The 15,847-nt window shown below is 40.8% G+C and overlaps 1 protein-coding gene across 1 annotated transcript; it reads right to left on the minus strand.

The window, feature by feature from the left end:
• Window positions 1-1,785: 1,785 nt before the first annotated feature.
• Window positions 1,786-7,385, minus strand: LOC140316621 (CD166 antigen-like). The gene is made up of 8 exons (XM_072394525.1): window positions 7,298-7,385; window positions 6,318-6,608; window positions 3,764-4,015; window positions 3,096-3,356; window positions 2,902-2,986; window positions 2,133-2,219; window positions 1,967-2,036; window positions 1,786-1,883 (listed from the first exon to the last, which is right to left on the minus strand). Exons 1-8 carry the CDS (start codon window positions 7,302-7,304, stop codon window positions 1,848-1,850), a joined length of 1,089 nt encoding a protein of 362 aa, XP_072250626.1. The 5' UTR covers window positions 7,305-7,385; the 3' UTR covers window positions 1,786-1,847.
• Between the last annotated feature and the right edge of the window lie 8,462 nt (window positions 7,386-15,847).

Below are 15,847 nucleotides of genomic sequence, written 5' to 3' on the forward strand. Positions count from 1 at the left end.
CCCCATTTCTCCACTTGATTTATCCCTTCCTGTAGTTTCTTAACTATGTGATCTATGTTGCCTCCCCTCTTCCATAATGCCCCATCATCTGCAAACAAAGATCTTCCCATTCCTGCTGGTATACTGTCGAATATATCGTTTATCATTATTGTAAATAGCGTTGGACTTATCACACTCCCCTGCGGTGTGCCATTCTCTACCACATAGCTCTCTGACACCTCCGACCCTATTTTAACTTGTATAACTCTTTCATTTAAAAAATCCATAGTCCAGTTAAACATGTTTCCCTCAATTCCCATTCGATGCATTTTAATTAGCAATCCCTCTCTCCACAACATGTCATATGCCTTTTCCACATCAAAAAACACTGCTGCCACTGTTTCTCTATTTACTTGTGCTTTTCTTATATCATCTTCAATGCATACTACTGGATCAATAGTGCTCCGACCTCTTCTAAACCCACTCTGATGTCTAGTTACCAATCCCCTTATTTCTATATCATACATCATTGGCATCTGCCTATGAGTTTACAGTAGCTATAAAAACATCAACAACCCTGTGGTACTTCACAGATATCAGGGAAACTGACAGGTGTAATTGAACTCGGCTGGAACCTCATCAAGAGAGGCTCCACCTGCTAGTCTATGTAAAGGCGTTGCTGAATTCCATGCGTGTGAGACACCATGGCTGCAATACAGCATACTTTCGCTGCTAACCAACAGCGGCGCCGTGCGCGAAGCCAGATGGTTTACATAAATGCCTATGTGCATCAGCACTTCTCCCCACTTAACGTGCTGTCGGACCGGGCTGTCCAGTCCAAGTACCGGCTTCCCCGTGTGGAGATCCAACGCCTCGTCACGCTAGTGTCACTACACATTCAGAGGGAAATCCGCTGCAATGTTGCCCTCAGCCCGGAAGCTGAACAAATGGAAAAGGGAAACAAAGTCAACACTGACCTTTGTCCCGATATCCCCGGACAACAAAAAAATCTTTAGATTGCACAGTAAAATACAGAGGGGGTAAGCAGACAGATGCCTCCATAACTCTCCAGATATGATGTGAGCCCCGTTTGTGTCCCAAATATGCTTATCCTGTGCAAGATGAAAAAACTTCAAGTTTCAGCTCTGTAGTTTAGGTTCTTATAGAAAAAAATGGTGCATTTGTAGGGAGGTAAATGTTAATGAGCTGTGGTGTGATAACGGAGCGATAGACTTACAGATTAACTAATCGTCCAGATCGTAAACCAGGAAACACTATCAGTGACCAGCGCAGAACAGGGCTGCAATCAGAATGGATTATGCTGGGTTTACACCAAACGATTTCCACAGTCCCAGACTAAAAACTGACAGTCTTTAGGAGTCTAACTGGAGTCTCGACACGCTCCCGTCATCTCGATCGTTAAGTTTAACGTGGCAAACTGCAGTCTGCGACCGCGTTTCATACCAGTCTTTCCCTAATATGACAGTATTTTTTTCCTCTCCTGGATGTTTAACTAACTATTCAAACTTTGTCATTTCCTTATCTGTCATGGCCAAGATACAGTCTTGTGGAGAAAAGAGGAAATTGGAAAAGTAATTTAACTCTGTGTGTTATATTTTGGAACTGAGTAAAACATACATGCAGGGAAATTGCTACTGTCTTTTAATGGTCATTATTTACCAACGAAAAGGTTAATTATAAACTTGATTTTGTACATCAACGACACACAAAGCATATGCAAAGTGCAGGATTATGGAAAAATAACGTTTTACTAATATTTGCAGAAAATATAAGGATTTTTTTTGTTTTACGAGCAACTTAATATACACAGAAATCTTGAAGAGGTGATTCAGATGCTCTTCCACGTGTTACACATTGCCATATATTGCTCCATCCCAGTCATCCTGCACAGAAAAAAAGAGACCGCTCTTACTCTATTCTCTAATGCTTGCATGGAAAGAATGAAAAAAGAAAACTTAAAACATACCCCTATGTTGCCATACATGTTACTGTTGGCGTAAATTGGGTCACAAGGTGTATCATCATATGTCTCCTTCCTGGGAGAGGAAAGCAGAAAGTAAACATATTTATCCATTTAAACAGAGAGACCACATAAACTTTATTCAGCCATGAAGAAAGATTTAAGTTTTCACTTTGATGTGGAACACGGAGGGAATTCCAGATCTCTTTGTGCCATCATGGTGCCCATGTTAGGTGCAGTTGTGTCTCCAGACCGACCCCTGCCAACAGAATAAGGGTGACATCGATGAAGGCCATTTAAACTTTTCACAAAAATCTTTTAATGCAAACTGCAACAGTGAATGCGGTGATCATTCCACACCAAATCACAAAACCCTCCCAGCTCATGTTATAGTTCTACTGAAAAGTTCATGATAAATGAATGGGCCTTATTAAATTCTGCAGCTCAACTTTAAATTATCATTCAAAGTACCAGAGCAGGGGCGTTCCTGTCTATCTTCAAGAAACTCTTGAAGACCCAGCTCTGCAGAGAGCATCTCCTATCCTAGCACTCACCCTGTACTTCCCCACCTCCTCTCCTGCACTTTATCTTTCTGTACCTCCCTCTATGCACTCTATCTCTACACTGTCACCCCTGTCACCTCTGACAGAGTCTGACTGATGGTTTCCTTCTATTTAGCTTATTGTTAGCTTTGATGTCAGCTATAATGTTACATCCTCATTTGTAAGTCGCTTTGGATAAAAGCGTCTGCTAAATGCTTAAATATAACATAAACATCAACAAATTCCTCCATATTCACTTAAAAGTACATATTTATGTCTGATGTTTGTTTGGTACAATGCTCTCATATGCAAGATGTTTAAAAATTGCGCCTAATGTATGTCAAAAGAGGCAAGTTTTCCTCTCTTCTTACCTGCAAAGGAAAACTTATTTTTACTTACCATTTTTTATAAACTCCCACTGCTATTAAAAGTATCATCAAAATCCCGCCTGCTCCGACAGCGATGAAGATAAGCAGCATCTTTTCTGTCCAAACAGAAATCACACAGTGTTTTTTATTTTGTGTCCTTGTACAGGCCTGGTGGTAATTATCTGTAATTATCTTACAATCTTGAAATGAAATGTGTGCTCATACCACTGAGAGGTAAAGGGAGTCTGAGATTTGCGTTGCCCTCTGTATTGTTCGCCACGCAGTCCACAAATGGGGAGTTCTCAAAATCTGCCTGTGGAGCACTGATGGTAAAAGAGCTTGTTTTGTCTCGTTTGGTGCCCAGCAAAACTTTGTTAGCAAGCACAAAAGAGACGATGCTGGGAGGTTTCGAATCCACTATGCACTCACATGTCACCAGGTTGCCATCTGAGGAGCATGAAGACTCAGTCTTGATCTTGGGGGCATCTGTAAGGAAAATAAATCCAGATATGGCAGGAAGTTGGATATAGATATTTATTTATGACTATGTTTAAGTTTAAAAACTCCTTTCTTGTACCGTAAACAAGTGGAACAAACTGCCAGTGGAGATTAAACTGTCAATAAATGTAGACATTTTTATATCCAGGTTAAAAACATTTATTTTCTCATGTCTAAGCATGAAATCTGCACAGCATCTTTTAACTTATGTAGACTGTTGCTTGTTTTCATTCATTGAACTATTCAATTTCTTTCTATTCTTTTACATATTTTAATGCTTTTTCCGCTCCCTGCTGCAATGCTTTTATTTTATGTAAAGCACTTTGAATTGTTTTGTACATGAAATATGCTATACAAATAAATTTGACTTTATGCGTCTTTAATTTTTTACTCACATAACACATTGATCTGCACGGGACTTGATTTAACTCGTCCCTCTTCATTGATGGCTGTGCAGTACAGAGTTCCTATGTGTCTGGAGACATTTTGCAGTTGGTAGTGATTTCCACTATGCACCTGCCCACCAGTTTCATTAAACCATATGTATTCGTTGACAGGAGGGTGAGCATCGCCAGAGCAGGACAGCTGCACAGTTTCTCCCTCCTTCACGGCTTGCTTGTACTCAACCTTCACATTCGCCGGGGGATCTGCATCAAAACATTTATTCAAGTTAGGATGTTCATCACAGCTATGCTTGCAAACATTTTTAACCGTGTTAAAAAACACGGAGGATAATTGTTTTTATAATTTTTAGATATTTGGATAAACTGATATTTGATCCTCTTTAAAACATTGCTTACAAATGAATTCTATATTTTGGGGTGGATTTTACTGACTATCTTTCACCGGTGCCAAACGTATACTGTAACTGTGGCCAAACAATTCCCTCTTAGATTCATCTGCCCGGAGCACCTTATCTTAAAAGGCCTGTTTTGTTTTCCGTTTTTTTCTCTCTTTTGCTTCAATCTGCACCATTAAACTGTAGTTTTGCTCTGATGTTGTTGGACCTTTTCTGACACACCTCTCGTGTAGCTCAAATTGTTCCATTCATTCTGATTATAGACACAGATCTGCATCTACAATCTACAATCACCAGCTGGCAACCGCAAAATTTAAGTATTTTCCGAACCGTAGGGCGCACCTAAAATCCTTTTTCACAAAAAACGGCTGTGCGCCATATAATCCGGTGCGCTTTATGTGTGCACTGCATTCCAAAATGCAGACCGAAGTGCAGTTTATAATTGTAAAAACGACCTACGATGTTGTCCTTGACCGTCGGACCATTTCCCGCTGACACAGGGACGTAATACATACACTTGGTGTGCTGGCAGCGATAAACCAATCAGAGTAAATTAGGTAATATGTAGCCTTACAATCAGGCGCGCCTTATGTATGGGTTAAGTACAGAAATTGACCCCATAATTAAGGGTGCGCTTTATAATCAGGTGAGGCTGATAGTGCGCAAAATATGGTACATGCAAATCTCGTGACAAACTTTTAGAGTTCTTGGAAAGTTATCTTTGCATCAAATGCTTTGCTTTTGAAAGTGATTTGCAGGGGAGGCTACTTCTGCATTTGGCCATCATTTGAAATCTACACCGCTTATTTTCCAAATAGTCAAATTACTGACTTTCATTACAAGATGAATAGGTGTATGCTTCAACATTTCTGTTGAAGTGAGACATTTTACTATTTCATGAAAAATACACTTTTTTACTTTTTTATTTGATGAGAACAACACCGTCTGTCCTCCCCAAAACATGCTCCTTTGATGTTTGAGCATGCAGGCAGATAAGACTAAGAAAATGCAATCTCTAGTAGTTGTGACAGCAGCTGCATGTGAAGGATAAAGAATGTAATGAGCTTCAGCCCAGAGAAAATGACGGAGTAAATCATTGTCTAGTGTGCATTTGACCTCTGCTTTTAACCCATCCAGGTTGGCACCTGTTGAACACATATGCACATGCACACACACTCATAGAGACAGATGCCATGCACTGGAGCAGTGGGCAGCCAATTACAGCACCCTGGAGTACAGCATGGGAGTACGGTGCCTTGCTCAAGGGCACCTCAGGCGTGGTAAGGAGGTGGACTGACACCTCAGTTTCACCAATCAGTGGCGAGCGGTGAGCCACCAACCTCCTGGTTACTGGACGACCCACTCTAACCAGTAAGCCATGGCCGCCACACAAATGCATTGTGCACCGTTGAAAATGGAATATTCCATCTTTACACCACCACATTGAAAACGTTATTCTAAAATCACTCCACAACTTGTGGATAGCTATTTGCTGCATACTGAACCGCTGCTCATCTTTACGTCTCAGAGCCTCTGCCTCCCTAAGGTGCTGTTTTTATACGGAATCATGTCATTGACCTGTTGTCACTTAACATAATTATTTGCAACACGAATCATTTGTGTGTGCAAAACTGCAGCACTACTAATCTGTCTAACAGTCATAGACTATGCAACATGAATTTCTTAGAAGGTTCTAAAGTCAATTGGAAGGTTTTGGATCCACATGGTTGATAAACACAGAAACAGATAGAATTTGCTGATTTCATGCCACAGACTCCCTCAGCTGACAGACAACATGCAGATGGCATTGTATATTTCATTGAGAATGTGATGACTTTTAATCCTGTGACTGTGACAGAGTCCAGTGAACATTTGTCTGTGGATAATAGTTTCCACACTGGGGGAAAACTAAAACCAGCATGTAACTATTATGTCTAGCTTCTTCTTTTTTTTGGTCTCAGTGTGGTTTGGGTTTACATTTCATTGTCTTTATCTTTGGTTGTGCTCCATTGACCTCATATTTTTTCTCCTCTCTTTGATTTGGTTTATATTTCTTCATAAACAATTTTTATATCGTAATTCTGTACATTTTTTAATACTTAAACTTCATGTGGCATTTGCTTGAATCATCGCTCCCGATGAACACTTACATTTTACGTTAAGGATCTTGGATTCTGTCTGCTGCTTCCCTCCCTTGTACGTTACGTTGCACCGTAAAGACTTGTTGTGATCCATGTGTGTTGGGCGAAAGGTCAGTGTAGATGTAATATTCCACTGGCCATCAGTAAGGTTTTGTGACTTAAGATCCTTCTTTCCAGAGTGACTCCAGGTGATATCAGGTGGAGAGAAGGGGCAGGAGTGAGTCACAGAGCAGGAAGCAGATACAGATTGGTTCTCCTTAAGGTCCTCTGTCAAAGCAAATCTAATGGGATTTGGCTCACCTGTGTTCACAAGAGAGATCACAATAGGCAATTAAAACATTTTCTATGTGATATCAAGTTTTAAGAGAAGTAAATTATCCTAAATGCTTAACACATTTGTAAATAACAAAATATCAGAATCATGTTTTAAAGCATAAAAAAATCACTGTTAGGAGCACCTTAGTATCTATGATATTACACACATTGTGTTTTTTTTCCTAAGACTCACTTCAAATGTGAGGGAAAGTGGAAAACATCAAAAGCAAAGATTGTGAAATACGAGGCAGGAAATGCTTCTCTAAACTTCCTCGTCTAATTCTAAAAGGAGTATATTCAAAAGTATTTATTCCTCTTTCGTGTTCTTGCTTTTAATAATGATGATTGTTAAATAAAAGCAAAAGCACATGAGGATTATGAGGAAGAGAGAATACTTTTGATGCTCTTACCAGAAAATGATAATCATTTTAGATATGATTCTTAATTACTCTGCATGTAAACCAATGAGGTAAAATGTTGTTAGGAGCTTAAAATGAAAAATAAAAGCTTAAAATGGCAGATAAAATGCATCTTGAATGACGTACTATTTATACACAGAACAAACATATCTTGTAATTTATTATATGGTAAAAAAGCGCTGTATTCATGAGAGATTATTGGGAATTATCATAACAGCACAGTTAACTGTATTTACTGAAGGTTTTTCCACTTACTAATCATTGAAATGGAGACTTTTGCTTCTTTGTAGGAATATTTGTCATAGTCTTTAATTTCAATCCGAAAGAAAAAGGGGTCCGTATCACTTTTCCGAAGGGGGTCAATCTTCAGAGAACAGGTCCTATTGCTGACGTCTCCCAACAGGCTTGTCCGTCCCCGGTAGTCCTGCTGTATCTTATTCTTTTCTGGGTGAAAGAGGATGTGAGCATCATCATACATCCAAATTCCTGTGAATTCAGTGCCCTTCTTCAGTGGATAGTCATAGTTGCAGGGAATCACAACACATGACCCTAGGAGACCTTTCACTGAATTTGGCACCGAAGCTGTCCAAGTAGAGGCTTCTGTTTCAATAACTGTAATAAAGCATAGAAACGTGTGATAGAATGAAGCATTGAGTCCTGCTTAACAAGACAAAACAAATTCACTTGAAAATCCCTGGAATATCAGTCTTCAATACCATAACATGTAAACATTACAGCTGAATATATATATGACATAGAATGCACCATACCCCTGAACCAAATGCACATGAAAAACAAAGGCCATTCAGAGGCACCCATTTTGTCTCCTCGAGGTCCAAACTGCAAATAAAATGAGAAAATGGGTGAGTATGCTGCTGTCATGCCCCCCTTATGACAGATGACTTTGTTAAGTTTCCGTTCCACTTTTAGCACATCTTGCGGCCACTGTTACTGACAGTTTAATGTCAAATGTCCCCTTTGACTCGTGTTTTGTTCACTTGTCAAGTCAGTCCTATTATCATTTATTTAAAAATCATTTAGCAAAAAACAAATAATCAAATTAAGACTCTGTAACTTATTATTAGGCTTAAAACTTTCCTTTTTGATAAAGCTTATAGTTAGGGATGGCTCAGGTAATCCTGAAACATCCCATAGTTAAGCTGCTATAGGCTTAGACTGCTGGGGGACCTCATCTGTCACACCTTTCCTCACTTTGCTCTCTTTTTTAATTTCTCAAATTATATTATGTACATGTGACATTATTGTGGTTATTAACTTGTGTTTCCCTGTTCCAACAGGTATCCTTTGAATAGTGTTATGATGTTTTTCCCCCCTCTTTTCCCTATTTTCTTTCTTCTCAAACCCCAGCTGGTCGAGGCGGATGGCCACCCTTCCTGAGTCTGGTTCTGCCAGAGGTTTCTTCCTGTTAAAAGGGAGTCGTTCCTTTCCACAGTCGCCACAGGCAAGCTCAGGACAGGAGATTGGACTTTTGGAAGACACTTTTCGGTGCAATCTGTTGGTTTCCTTAGCTAGGATATTATTTTTTCAATTGATTACAATGAATTGAATTCCAATTGGCTTGAATTGGACTATGTTATTTAAATGCCTTGAGATGACAATTGTTGTAATTTGGCGCTATATAAATAAAATTGAATTGAATTGAATTGAATTGTAACGTTGGCAACTTACCTTTTTATCCATATTGCTCTCACTTCTGTTTTTAGTTTTTCTAAAAGCACATAAACCGCTTTGTTCTTATGAAGTTCAGCGATAACAACTTTTCATATGAAATCTGTCTTTAATGAAATGACTTCACATGTGTTTTGCAGTCCTTGTCTCTATATCTGTCCATGCATGTCATTTTCAGCTTGCTGTTGATGCTGTTGTAACATATACGTTTTCGCAGTAGGTAGCCATCCGTCTGATCTTCATTTAAACCAATGAAAATCATCACAAAAATCATGTGCTGCAACTTGCTGTTGCTACCAGCGGTGGTAGCTAATGTTGGCTTATGTTATCATTGCTAAGAGTAGCCTGGTGACCAAGATAAATGGACCGCTGTTCTAATTGGCTCAAAGCATTTCACAATATCATCTGCATTTATCCATTGAGTCTTATATTCGCTATACATTGTGCTTTTTTTAGACATTATGGGATTAAGTGGGTTCAGTATATGGCCCAAAGACACATGGCAATATTGGATGCTTTTCATTATGCTAACTTGTGTTTCCTTTCTAATCCTCTCTCCTAGTCTTGGCCTGATACAGGATCAAAACCTAATCTGAGGAAAATGCTTTAGAAAATAATTACATTGCAATTTGGTAAATTTCAGACATATTAGACACTGTCTTTCTTCTGACACAGCCTTGATCGTCATAAGCTCTGTGATTTTGTTTCCCCCCAAAATGTCGTATTGAATTGGTAAGTAAGGACAAACATTGTCAGAGTTGAGACCTGTTTCACATCTTCTGGAAGACTGCTCCAGATTTTAGGAGCATAAAACTGACACACAGCCTCATTTTGTTTAGTCCTGACTCTGGGAGTCAGCAGGAGACCCCTCCCTGAGGTTCTCAGAGCCTGAGTTGGTTCATATGGCTCTAACATGTCAGAGATGTACTTTGACGCTAGACCATGAAGAGATTTGTACACAAGCAGATCTGTTTTAAAGTCTATTCTCTGAGTGACAGGAAGCCACTCACTAAGCACTGGACTAATATAGTCATATTTCCTGGTTCTAGTCAGGACACGAGCAGCAGCATTCTGGATGTACTGTAGATGCCTTACAGCCCATTGATAGAGCCCAGTGAGCAGGCCGTTACAGTAGTCTAACGTGCTGGAGACAAATGCACGGGTTAGTCTTTCTAAGTCTGGTTTAGACACTATTCCTTTGATTCTGGCAATGTTTTTTTAGATGGTAAAATTGACTTAATGTGACTGTTAAAGTTCAGGTCTGACTCCAATATTATCCCTCGATTTCTAACCTGATTATTAGGTTTAAGAGAGAGTCTCAAGGTGACTTATAACACTTTCTCTTTGTTTCTGTGGGCCACAGACAATGATTTCAGTTTTGCCTGAGTTTACCTGGAGAAAATTGTTTTGCATCCACACACTGATCTGTTCGATGCAGTGACACAATGTGTCTACAGGCCCGTGTTCTCCTGCCGTCAGTGACACATAGATCTGAGTGTCATCTACATAGTGTGGTAGGACACATTTTAGCTGCATTATAGCTCAAAACCAATTTTAGCAGCATGCTGAAGGATGCTTAGAACTCTACTCACTGACATTTTGTACTTATGATGATCATGTTATTTCATGTGCATATGTGCATATTCATCTGTCTCTTACTAGTGTGTTCTCTGACCTTTAGTGAGACCATAGATGCAAATTAATTGGTAACAATAATCTGGAATATTGTATCGAATGGTTAAATCTATGTCTAAACTACACACTGTCCCTTTGGAAATAGAAATGAAAAAATATTTTGTTTTATTGAGATCAGATTCATCAGAAAAAGATTAATGCAAACCAAGAGGCCAAAACCATTTTGGCTGGAAGGTTTAATGTATTTAGTCAATAGGTTTGCTAACATTTTACTTACAAATTACAAATCTGAAATTACACAGACAATAACATACACAGATACCAGAACAGCAAGCGCCCACTGAAACAAATAACAGGCACTCATTGATATGCAAATCAACAAATACTTAACTAATATGTTTGCTTAATGTGGAAAAATATTCTTAAACATACATTCAGGTACTTTTCTTACATTGACTGTAACTTGGATCATATGTCTGACAAAAGCAGAGCCATAAACACTGTATTTCAACTACTCAGTTGATGCTATAGCTTTAAAACTTTCACTTGGAAAGTCACTTTGTGTCACCTCTGCCTGCATCGCGAATATCTTCTCTCAAAAGGGGAACATTGTACAACTGAGCTTTGCAATGAGATCTCACTATTTTTTCCCACAAATTCACACCTACAGTGGTGTGATAAAAGCAAAAAAAAAAATGTTTGAACTGTTGCATTCTGTTGCAGCTAAGATGGGTTCTTGAGCTGTATGCAGTTACCCACTCAAACATCACAACTGAGAACTTCCACTTGTTGCGTTGTTGTGTAGATCAAAACATTTAAAGTGGTTCCAGTTATTCATGGTCCCTGGTCTCCAACAAAGCCAGGGTTAAGGATTTCCCCCCTGTTTAGGTGGAAATCGCCACTCTCTTGAACAGCCAGGTCAACATAACGGATGTTGTGAGTGAGGTGGACCTTTTTCACAGTTAAACTTCGCTTTCCTTTGATACTCCAGAGGTCCTCCTCACATTGCGTCAAGAAGTCCTCTAGTTTGAGCGTGTCCTCCTTCTGTCGCCTCCAGGACATTTTCTTCGGAGTGGAAGTTATGAAGCCGGTGGATGATGAATTACCCATTACAGGAAATACGAACTGTAATACGCAAAGAGCAGGTCTGTGATTCAAAAAGAACATTTACCAAAAACTTTGCTAATAACATATTAAGTGAAAACATATAGTACTCATTTAACTCGTTTTTTTTTACCTGGTTACTAAAACGAGTAGCAGCGATGTCCTCTGATGCTGGTTTGTCTGCTCAAGATCCAGAGCTGAATAAGAGGTGGTCAGACTCTCCCATTTTAAAGCCAATCCTGCTCTCCAATAGAGGGCCTGACCTCATCGGACATCAAAGGAACAGTTAATCAAATCTAAAGATTAAGCAAAGAAATAACAATGGAAGTTAAACAGTGCTGATTAAAAATCTAATGGTCAGTCATCTGTTTTAATCAAGCACTACGCAAGTTGCTTCATTCAGAGTAAAGGGATTTAAAAGCTCGATGAAAATAATCAGAAGGACTCAATATGTTTCAGTTGATGTGATTATAGTTTTCATATCACTTACAAGTGACTGACTCTGGTAACATTTCCAAGAACACCCTGCATATATTAGATTTGTACTGATGACGACCCTTTAGAGTTTTGAGTCTGTTTCAGAAGTCCCATTGCTTTTATATGAAAAAAAATGCGGTTGCGAAATTACTGGCGTGGGAAATGAAACTGAATCCTATCATTTCTTCATAAAACAAAAGCATTATTAATACTTCTCTGAACACTTTTCCGCTTTTATCATCCAAGTAGTGTTATGGTTCTGCCTTCTTTTTAAAATCCCTTCGAGCCCACATGTGACAAAACAGACTTTGAAGAGGAGAAAAACAACCCCACAAGTTCTCCACCTTCTGACCCTGATCACCTCCCACTACATCTGTGTCGTCTTTATGTGATTTAATGAGGATTGTGTTGCTGGTCCGATGTAAACATTTATTCATCACGGAACAGTTCCATGCTTGTAACCAGAGTGCTGGTTCATCTGGCTGTAATTCTTATTAAGAGAAATGCTCATAACAAGATTTTTAGAGTTTATAATCCCTTCCCTCCCTCAGAGTTTGACAATAACTGAACAAAACAAAGACTCTGCTTAAAACATTTTTTGCGTGTGCTGTCGTCACTGATCTGCTGAGAATGATTTCACGAACTCTTCAACTAGCATGTCACACCAGCTCCTTTCCTGGAGAGCAACTTCAGCTGCTGGAGAGGAGGTAGTGAGAGGAAAGCAACTTCAGCTGCTGGAGAGGAGGTAGTGAGAGGAAAGCAACTTCAGCTGCTGGAGAGGAGGTAGTGAGAGGAAAGCAACTTCAGCTGCTGGAGAGGAGGTAGTGAGAGGAAAGCAACTTCAGCTGCTGGAGAGGAGGTAGTGAGAGGAAAGCAACTTCAGCTGCTGGAGAGGTAGTGAGAGGAAAGCAACTTCAGCTGCTGGAGAGGAGGTAGTGAGAGGAAAGCAACTTCAGCTGCTGGAGAGGAGGTAGTGAGAGGAAAGCAACTTCAGCTGCTGGAGAGGAGGTAGTGAGAGGAAAGCAACTTCAGCTGCTGGAGAGGAGGTAGTGAGAGGAAAGCAACTTCAGCTGCTGGAGAAGACCAGTTCAGTTTAACAGCACCACCATGTGGCCAATAGGAATTTTCTGACGAAGCAGTGAAGGAGGCCAGTTTATTTAAACATGCATGGCATCAAGCCTTGGCAATCATCTGGTTTAGGATCGATGGCATTATGATAAAGCAAACAATGTCCCCTGTTCACCTAGGTTCTTAGGAAACTTCATATCTCAAGGATAAAGTTTTCTATAGCTAGTAGTCAATAAAATAAATTCATAAATAGATTTAAAAAAAAAAGAGCAAGGAGGATTTTCTATATATTGCTCTTTTGGACCATGGACATCGACTATAAAGCAATCATGAAGTTAAAACCAAAGTCTGGGAAAAACTGTGAAAAGAACTGGTCATGGTTGTCATGTGTTTTGGACTGCAATAGATTTCTTCTTTTGCCTCTCACTGGTTCAGCTGTGTCTGCTACGCTGAACAACAGTTAAAAAAGAAAAAAAGCGGTTTAAAAAGCAGACATGTCAAACAAACAAATCATCTTTGATGAAACCTGAAAAATAAAGAAATCCAAGATTTTGAAAGACTCTGAGATCTGAGATGTTGAGTTTCCTCGAGTGATTTTACCATAGCTTATCATTATCGTTATTACTATGCATATTATATATCATTAAAAGGTCACTGATGACGAAGTTTTCTCCTGCCTCTTTTCCTGTGACCCAAAAACACTTAGTAGCTTAGCAAGACTGTAAGTAAAGATTTTCACTCATTATTAACTTGTGTATGGAAGTTAAACTGTTAAAATGTATAAATAATTTATGTTTAAAATGAGTGATTTAAAAATATAATTTCATTCATAGAAGTTACGGTTACGTGCGTCAGTTCATGACCTTAGAGTTTTTTTCACTTCCAGGAGAGCCCCGAAAAGACGAGAAAAGAAAAAGCAGCACGAGGAGACGAGCTGAGACTCCTAGACTGTGAGCGTCGTCTGGGTGGAGTGTTGTCGGTGGCGGACTGTGAACTTGGAAGTGTGATTGACCAACGTGTCCGGAGGGTCTGTGAGTTGGACTCCACACCACTATTTTGTGTTGGTGAGACACAAGGCAAGTTCAGTTGCGGTCGCTGCTGCTGGAGAGCGTGGGGTTGCTGCTGTGGGACCGAGGTTTGTCGTTGCCAGTTGATGTGGTCGGAGACGACTGTGGGGGATCCTTAAACTGCAGCCTGGCCCAGCTGTTTTCCCATACACCCGGAGGTACGACAAAATAAAGGTTTCACTATGAGCTCCAACTGAAGCGCGCCAACGTTTATAGAGTGCACTCAAAGCGTGTGTTTCTGTGCTTGATAATATACATTGTAAACTGAGATCCTGTGTTGATTTTATTGATTTGTGACTTATTCTTAAAGCATTATATAAATGTTACAGGTCAAGTGTATCCTCTAGTCTCTAACTGTTCATTTAAAAGTGAGGATCATACAGTACCCTAGACCGACTTACAATTTGAGATGTGACTTTTACCACAAGACGTTGGATAGGAGTTAAGCTTCATCTTTAAGCATAAGGTGGGTTTTAACACACGAGCCGGTGGTAAAAGGCTTACACACATATATATATATATTGACATACATAACACTGTATAAGACAGTTTCCATCTCAAGTGCAGTGACTTTACATTATAGGTCTAAGACTTTTCATTAAAAATATTTTAACAACTTCAAAAACTACATCATCATCTGGAAGTAATGATTGAGTAACAGGTCATAGCTAATAACTATATTGACGACCCGTTTGCGGATAATTAGCGTTGGCTTCCACAAATAGTGGCATCAGTTGTGGCAAGGCCGTGGCAGGATCTAACAGGCTTTTACAGCTGCTCTGGCACCCTGTCGCACCCCTTGAGACTCTGTGGCACCCTCTGACACCCTGTGGCCCCCCGTGGCACCTTCTGACACTCTGTGGCACCCTCTGACACCCTGTGGCACCCTCTGACACCCTGTGGCACCCCATGACACTCTGTGGCACCCTCTGGCACCCTGTCGCACCCCTTGAGACTCTGTGGCACCCTCTGACACTCTGTGGCACCCCATGACACTCTGTGGCACCCTCTGACACCCTGTGGCCCCCCGTGGCACCTTCTGACACCCTGTGGCACCCCATGGCACCCTCTGACACCCTGTGGCACCCCGTGGCACCCTCTGACACCCCGTGGCCCCCCGTGGCACCCTCTGACACCCTGTGGCACCCCATGACACTCTGTGGCACCCTCTGGCACCCTGTCGCACCCCGTGGCACCTTCTGACACCCTGTGGCACCCCATGGCACCCTCTGACACCCTGTGGCACCCCGTGGCACCCTCTGACACCCTGTGGCCCCCCGTGGCACCTTCTGACACCCTGTGGCACCCCATGGCACCCTCTGACACCCTGTGGCACCCCGTGGCACCCTCTGACACCCTGTGGCCCCCCGTGGCACCCTCTGACACCCTGTGGCACCCCATGGCACCCTCTGACACCCTGTGGCACCCCGTGGCACCCTCTGACACCCTGTGGCACCCCATGGCACCCTCTGACACCCTGTGGCACCCCGTGGCACCCTCTGACACCCCGTGGCCCCCCGTGGCACCCTCTGACACCGTTCGTCACAATTTGAGCTTGCTGTCTCAAGAAAGAAGAAGTCATATAATTCTTGGAGAGGAAATGGTCAAAGTAAGACTGATGTGCCATTGTAGGAAGCCTCGCTTTTATTACTTTACAAAGTTCACAGAACACTTATATATATATATATATATATATATATATAAAATCAACCGTTTTTTGTGTATGTGTTCTTTATGTACGTGTGAGTCCAACAAAACGAGAATT

Source organism: Leuresthes tenuis, unplaced genomic scaffold (genome assembly GCF_036924035.1).
Source record: "Leuresthes tenuis unplaced genomic scaffold, fLeuTen1.0.hap1 SCAF_10, whole genome shotgun sequence".
NCBI classification, from domain to species: domain Eukaryota; kingdom Metazoa; phylum Chordata; class Actinopteri; order Atheriniformes; family Atherinopsidae; genus Leuresthes; species Leuresthes tenuis.